This window comes from Trichechus manatus, unplaced genomic scaffold (genome assembly GCF_000243295.1).
Source record: "Trichechus manatus latirostris isolate Lorelei unplaced genomic scaffold, TriManLat1.0 scaffold00029, whole genome shotgun sequence".
Classification (NCBI taxonomy): domain Eukaryota; kingdom Metazoa; phylum Chordata; class Mammalia; order Sirenia; family Trichechidae; genus Trichechus; species Trichechus manatus.
In genome coordinates this window covers 11,525,597-11,533,339 of record NW_004443965.1, presented here as the reverse complement: position 1 = coordinate 11,533,339, position 7,743 = coordinate 11,525,597, and the positions used below count along the sequence as shown (strand labels likewise).

The 7,743-nt window shown below is 42.6% G+C and overlaps 1 protein-coding gene across 1 annotated transcript in view; it reads right to left on the bottom strand.

Moving 5' to 3' along the window:
* ZNF366 (zinc finger protein 366) overlaps positions 1-7,743 on the bottom strand; it is a 76,809-nt gene that overhangs the window by 3,052 nt on the left and 66,014 nt on the right. The window contains exon 4 of the mRNA XM_004374506.1: positions 2,807-2,981. Within this exon, the coding sequence (XP_004374563.1) occupies positions 2,807-2,981 (175 nt within the window). The remainder of the gene's footprint in view (positions 1-2,806; positions 2,982-7,743) is intronic.

The window sequence follows — 7,743 nt, the reverse complement described above, 5'->3', positions numbered from 1 at the left end:
GGATGGGCTTTTTAGTGGCCTACAGATGTGTGGTAGCATTTCATCTGATCTGATCATTTGTTAAGGCCAATGGTGAGCCAGTGGTCAGACCCTGAGGGTGTGGCCCAGAACAGGAATTCTGAAGAGAAGAAACCAGAAGGAAGGGGCCCAAGGGGTGAGGCCAGACCCTGCTTCACCACAGAAGAATCAGGCTTCTGGGTTGGGGGTGAACAAAAGAAGGGTAGGGGGCCCTGATGTGCAATTCTGCCTACTTTATGATATTGTCAGGTAATGAAGCTATCTATATCTTTAATCTTGTCAGGGGCGCAGGGACAATCTTTTTAATCTAGGTCATGAATTTTGAGACATTTCAAAAACTAGAGTGAAAGAACGTTAACACTCTTTGTAGATGAAAACACTAAAATTGTTGAAAGTCTGTTAAATGTTTTTTCAAAGTATTTCACTGATATATAGTAATGTTCTTTAATTTTCCAAAAGAATGACAGAGCTGTTAGGTGACTTTTAAGGGTTGAGCATCAGAGTTGGGTAAATCACGGTGACCGGGTTAGGCTTTCAGATGGGGGACTATCCTCATTGCCTTACATATCTGTGGTCCCAGCAATTGCACAAATATACCCTCTTCTGGAAAAATCCAGGCTTAGCTGGGGAAGTGGCTCAGGCAACTACAGATGAGATGAATAATCCAGGTGAAAAACGTTCTCAGGAAAAAAACTCCTTTTGTTTTCTAATCAGAATTTTTTGAGGGTTTTTGCACAAACTCCAGCCCTTGTTTTGTGATGGCCATGGTTCCCTGGCACCCAAGAGTCACCACAACCTCAGTCATGAAAAACCTGAACACTACGATCATTTTGTTTCAAGCTGCGTGTGCATGTATCTTATTTATGAATATGTGTCTCCATTTTACCACCTCTTTTGTGAGGGGGATGGAAGAAGCAGCAAACAAAACAAATCACCCCATGTTTTTACTTAGTGTCATGAGCACTGGCTCAGATTCAGAAATGCTTAAGTTGGAATCCCAGTTGTAACTGCAGACTTGTTTTTGACCTTGAGCAGTGTATACAACACCTCTGGGTCTTGGTCTCCTCTTACATAAAATGAAAGTAACACTATTTCATGGAATTGTAGAGAAGAGCAATAATGTCTCCAAAGTGCCTTCCCCTGTGCTGGACATAGGAGTGATCAATAAGCAGTGGCCAATTCATATTATTTTGTGACCAAATGTATAATTGTCTTCTGTCCCACACACAGAAATACTGAAGTTGTCAAGGATTTCATTTTACTTGGATCCACAATACAACACCCATGGAAGCAGCAGTCAAGAAATCAAATGACATACTGAATTGGGCAAATCTGCTACAAAAGACCTCCTTAAAGTGTTAAAAAGCAAACATGTCACTTTGAGGACTAAGGTACGCCTGACCAAAACATGGTATTTTCAGTGACCTCATCTTCATGTGAAAGCTGGACAATGAATAAGGAAGGCCAAAGTAGAACCGATATCTCTTATTATGGTGTTGGCAAAGAATATTGAATACATCATGGACTGCCAGAAAAATGAATAAGTCTGTCTTGAAAGAAGTATAGCCAGAGTGGTCCTTGGAAGCAAAGATGGCGAGACTTCGTCTCACATACTTTGGACATATTATCGGGAGAGACCAATCGCTGGAGAAGGACATCAAGTTTGGTAAGGCAGAGGGTCAGAGAAAAAGAGGAAGATCCTCTACAAGATGGATTGATACAGTAGCTTCAACAGTGGGCTCAAACTTAACAATTGTGAGGATTGTGCAGGACTGGGCAATGTTTCCTTCTGTTGTACGTAGGGTCGTTATGAGTAGGAACCAACTCGATGGCACCTGAAAACAAAAACCCCCGCCCCCTCCCACACACACACGCACACTTCTCCTAGAAGACAAAGATGGTCTCATTCCCCACATAGCCCACTGCCTTGGACAGAGGTGCATTTATTGCCTATTTATTGAAGGACTGTTTGTTCGGGTAACTAAGGAAAGACTCTGGTGAATTCAGGTCTGCAACATAAACTCTTCACTGCTAAGGGCCCTGGGACGGAGAAGATAAAAGAGCTGAAAAGTTTTTATTAGTCCAGTTAGGACTCAGTGGGGGAGACATAAGTCCCTGCTCTGCATATAGGCCGGTCAGCCCTAGCCAGGCACGAAAAATTGTCCTTGGGTATATCTAGTTGTGAACATGCAGAGGAGATCTAGCCAGCTATAAACACACTTCTGCTTACAGCAGAGCTTGAAGACCTGCTTTTTAGAAAGGAAAGGAAAAATCACGTGCCCTTTAACAGCAGTGCAACAAAGTAGATACAATAAAGGCTTTAGAGTCAGAAAGGTCTGGGTTCAAATTCTGACACTGTACTTTTCATTTGAGCAACTTTGGGCTACTTAATCTCTTGAAGCCTCAGTTTCCCCACCTGTAAAATAGGGATAATAGAAGTTCCTACAGCCTGGATTTGTTGTGAAGACTGAAGGTGACAAGGTACCTGAATCAGTGTCTAGAACAAAAGAACCAGAAATGGTACTGATTGTCATCGTTGTTATGTTCCACTTACTAGAAATATTTCATTTTTACTTACTATCTTCAGATATTAGCATTATGTTTTTTTATAGTAACATGATAAGTCTGCTCTCACTTCTTAGCTTTCGTCTTAAAAATCAGGCTCCCTTTTGACAAGAATGATATCTCCCCAAGCAATGCCTCTCCGCCTAAAACAAAACAAAAAACTCAACCCCATTTGCTCTCCCACTGTGTTCCGCAGCCTGGCAGCTTCTGGAAGACTGCTCACCTTGTGAGTGAAGGCCCCGCTCCATGACTCCGTGCTTGACTTTCATGTGGCGCGTCAGGTTCCCCTTCAGGGTGAATTTGCTCGGGCAGTAGAGGCACTTGAAGGGCTTGCTGTCAGAGTGCAGGTGCATGTGGCCCATGAGGTTGTGCATCCGGTTGAATTCCTTCCCACACAGCTGTCAGAGACAGTGATGAGGAGAACACAGGTCATTCGCTAGTGGAGGACCCTGCCAAGGTGAACCAAATTCCAGGCCTGTGTGAGGATGGGCCGGCTGATCCATGCTGCTTCCACTGTTTTGGATCTTGGTATTTGTTATGGATTGAATTGTGTGCCCCAAAAACGTATGTTGAAATCCTAACCCCTGTACCTGTGAATGGGACCTTGTTTGGAAATAGGACCTTTCTTCAAAGATGTTATCAGTTAAGGTAACAAGGTCATACCAGTGTGGGCCCTAAACCCTTCTGAGTGGTGTCTTTTAAAAGAGAAGGACAGACACAGAGACAGGGTCACACAGGAGAAAGACAGACGCCTTGTAAAGATGCATCTAAAAGCCAAGGAATGCCAAGGAACACCCGGGCTACCAGAAATTGAAGAGACAAGGAAGGATCTTCCTTGAGAGTGACGGAGAGAGCACGGCCCTCCCCACATCCTGAAGTCGGACGCCTAGCCTCCAGAACTGTGAGACAACAAATTTCTGTTCTTTAAGGCCACCCACTTGGCCATATTTTGTTACAGCAACCCTAGGAAATTAAGACAGTATTCGAAACTGCTTCCGAGGAAAATGTCCCCATGGAAGTCTGAGAGAAGCTGGATTCTGCTCAGTCTCAGAGGTGGAGCAGGTAGGGAGGAATACGTGAAACTCATGTTCCTGGAGTATGGGGATTTTTTAAACTCAAGGTAAAAATCTTAAAGCCTTTCAAATGTCTTCTGAATGCAGCTTTTGGAAAAGGAAAAAAACTGATCTGAAAAGCAATTCCTCAAAATATGCTTCATTTTAAGTAATATTCATTTAACCAATATTAAGGATATGATTACTTAATATTTGTGGAGCATTTACAATACGGAAGGCATTATACTAAGTCTGTCATAGAATATCTCATTTAATTCTTACCATGAGATAGATGCTGTTATCACCCCCATTTTACAGAAGGTAAACTGAGGGATTGAGTCACTTGGTCAAGGTACACAGATAGTGGGTGTTGCAGCTGGGATAATGAACTCAGGCTATTGGACATCAGAGGTCACCACACCATACCATGTCCCTCAAATGTAACTCTTCTGTTAGACTATATCAGGTAATGCTTTTCTCATTTTTTAATTTGCCATTTATTGGGGATGAATGTCAAGGTTAAAAGAACAAGGAGACATCTAGGGGAGGGGTGTATATTTTCTCAGGGTAGAGATCTGAAATACCTTTGTATTTTCAGGTGTGCAAAAAAGTAAACATGCTTTATTTCTCTTTCATCATTTCTGTCTATTTCCATCAAAATTCAAGTACATGATGGACCACAACAGTGGTTCTCCAACTTCTTTTGGAAGATTACAACCCTTGTTTTCAAAGGCAATTTATGCAGATGATGAATGTATAAAACCGAAGTAGCTGCTCTGGGATGTTTTCCTTCCTTTTGTTGTCTCCAAGCATTAGTGGAGTAGGATTTGGAAACCCCAGCCCCTCGTTGGTTGTGTTGTGAGCAATGCAAGGAAGGATTTGGGTCTGTGCTTGGACCTGAGTATTCAAGGAGGAAGGAACCTCCTTCCCTTCCTCCCTCAGGGGCCAGAGTAGTGGTACAGTGATACACAGTGAGAGATGCCACAAAGAGAGGACTCTGGGGGTATACTATCCCGAGGCTCTCACCAGTTTTCCTTCTTCACTGAGATGTATTTTCAAGGCCAGTGTTGGAGGTACTGGATGGAATTTTTATTAATGAAAGCAACATTTTCTTCGGGTGGCTATGGAGGTGAGATTTGAGCTGGCTTTTGAAGAATGGGTAGACTTAATAAGTGAAAACCTTGGAGACTAGCCTAAGAGAGTGCTGAGTAGTAAGAGGAAGCCAGTCTGGGATTACAAGTTTGTCACAGATAATCCATGTATAGATAATGAATAGTTAGTTCCGTATTTTTAAATGATTCATATCAGCATCAGAACTTCAGTTCTCTTTATTTTGCCTGCCGTGTTATTGTATTCCCTACCCAGTACCAACCTTGATGCATGGGAGGCCCTCAGTAATAACCTGTTGCATGAGTGAAGGGGCAGGGCATGGTCCGGCAGAAGACCTGATATAAGCAAAAGCCTCAGGTGGTTAAGCGTGTAGGGGGAGAGGAGCTGGAGGCTGGAAGGTCAACTACGTTATTGCACCAGTCCAGGCATTGATAGGGTTTCACAGTCCTATAGACCAGAAAGAATTGAAAGGAAGAGATGGGCGTCTTTTGCACTTGGCTTCCATGAATGGGGAAAATCCTCTTTTCTAATATTATCCATGGCTACTGAGGTATTCAAAGCTAGAGTGGTCCAAAGGGTTTTGTAAAAAGGGGATGGAATTTTAGCCTAACTTGAAGAATGTGTAATGTGCCCTTTGCTCTGTTTTGACACAAGGATAAAGTCTCTTCGTTAAATATTTTCAGGCACATCAATCAACCTCAAACTACAGGCAAGGTTAACTATCACTGTTGTGGTAACGATCAACTGCTGGTTGTTGTCATAGCTGTTGGGACATTGGGGTCAGTGCAGATCCTTCGATTCACCTGCCCCAAGTTCCTGTCCCCTGCTCAACACATAGAGGTGTGCACACATCATAATGGCTACTGCTGGGTGTTTTCTGGAATCTTCCTAAACCACAGACAACCTACCTTTTAAGATCCTTTATTATAGTCTAGTGAGTGTTCTTCTATTCTAAAGTTTTTCCGGCTCAATTCATTCAGTACTGGAGTCTCTAGGACATTTTAGTGGTACACGGGAACATCAGGACATTAAAATGATATTGCCCCCTAAAGTCAGGGTGTATGGCTCCAGGGAAGGTCTATTATGAGACATGACTCGAGGGTGGCCAGCTATGATTATCTGATATGTGACTGGTAAAAGAGACTGTTTTTTTGTGTGTGTGTGCTGTTGGTAAAAATTAATTTTTATTTGCCAGAGTTATCCTTCATGGTTTATGGCAGCCTACTGGGCCAGCCAGTGGCTAGTTTTCCTAGGGCTAAGTGGAGGTATGTCAACTCTAAAAGGTGTTTGAAGCAGTGAAAAGTGTCCCAGGCTGTCTCTGATATAAAGGCTTCTTTACTTTTCTTTGTAGCCAACCTCAGTATCTAACACAGGGCTATGTACTTGGTAACCCTTAATGAATATCTAAGTATTTGGTTGGGTGAATAAACAAACAATTCAGGAAAATATCACTACCCTATGCAAAAATTCCAAAAAGTGGGCATCTCCACCCATCTTCCTTTCGTCCACTAAACCTACGTACGGTAGTCTGAAAACTTAAGTCCTTAGTGGTAGAAGGATACAGCCCGTTAACTAAGGACCTGAGGTACTTGGGCACCATTCATATCTCCTTGGTGGGTACCCTTAGCTTCTTCCTCTTCTTAGCCTCTGAACCTTCCACAAAGCCCTTTGGTCCTTCTCCAGAACACGTGGCCTCTGCATATTTCTCAGAAGATTGTTGTCACATAACAATATACAAACGTATGGATAGATTTTATGATGTTGAAAATCAGAAAGAGACTGCTCAGTCACTGTCAGTTAACAGGGGTCAAAAAAAGAAGAAGGGGCCAATTAGTGTTGGGGTCAATTAATGATGGTGCCTTTGGGTAGGGATTGCAAAGTGGGTTCCAAATAGAATCGTTGTAGTAGGGGAGGGAATTAGACTGGAAAAAAAGAATAGTAGGGAAGGGGCATCAAAGCTCTAATTTCTTCTCCTGGGAAAAGTAGCCATCTAAATCAAACCCGCCCCCCCCCAAAAAAAAACCAAAAACAAAAACAACTGCCATCGAGTCGATTCTGACTCATAGCAATCCTATAGAACAGGGTAGAACTACCTCATAGGGTTCCCAAGGCTGTAAATCTTTACAGAAGCAGACTGCCACACCTTTCTCCCATGATGCCGCTGGTGGCTTCCAACCACTGACCTTTCAATTTGGAGCCGAGCACTTAACCACTGCATCACCAGGGCTCCTTCATTTAAGCAAGGCCCCCTTTAATAATGAGGTATGAAGCTAAGAGTTTGCTCAAGTCAGGAATTGCCAAGGTCTGAAGAGATATTAAAATGGGAGGCGGGGTGGAGTCCAGGAAGCTGCCTAAGTAGCGAGGACTCTGATTTCATCTTGCAGGTGGTCATCTCAACTGGTCCGCCCCCTGCTTGAACTCTCAGTTGTTCTAATAAGCAGCATTAGTCAGTCTCTGGTATTAAATCTCAGCTTCTCCACCTATATCACTTTTTAAGAGGGAAGTGAACATCAAAATGTAATAATGGTTGAACTATTCTTTAAAAATGGGTGGCACGGATTGTTATGCTTTGAGATGGCAGAGAACAGAAGTGAAGGTGAGAGCCCAGAGGGTTGCTAAGCTTCCATTTTCTGTAAAATATCAATAATAATCCTAATTCCTATGAAGGGTATTGTGAGGATAAAATGAGATAATTCATGTAAAGGGCTCGGCAAATAGTGAGAGCTCAATATTAGCTCTTATGACTATCATTATCACCTGCATAGTAGTATCTTTTACATTCCAGAAATAAGAAGATCTTTGAAGATGAGGGTGCTACCTTTTTAAATCAAATTATTTGGAGGGACTAATAAAGGAAGGGCCAAGCGAAGAATGTTTGGAATAAGTACCTGCTAGGTGATTTGTGACATAATAGAAATGCAAGCAATTGTGCTGTACCCAGCTCTGGGAAATGTGGATGGGAACAGAAGATTCATTCAGATTGTGGGCTTTGGGGGAG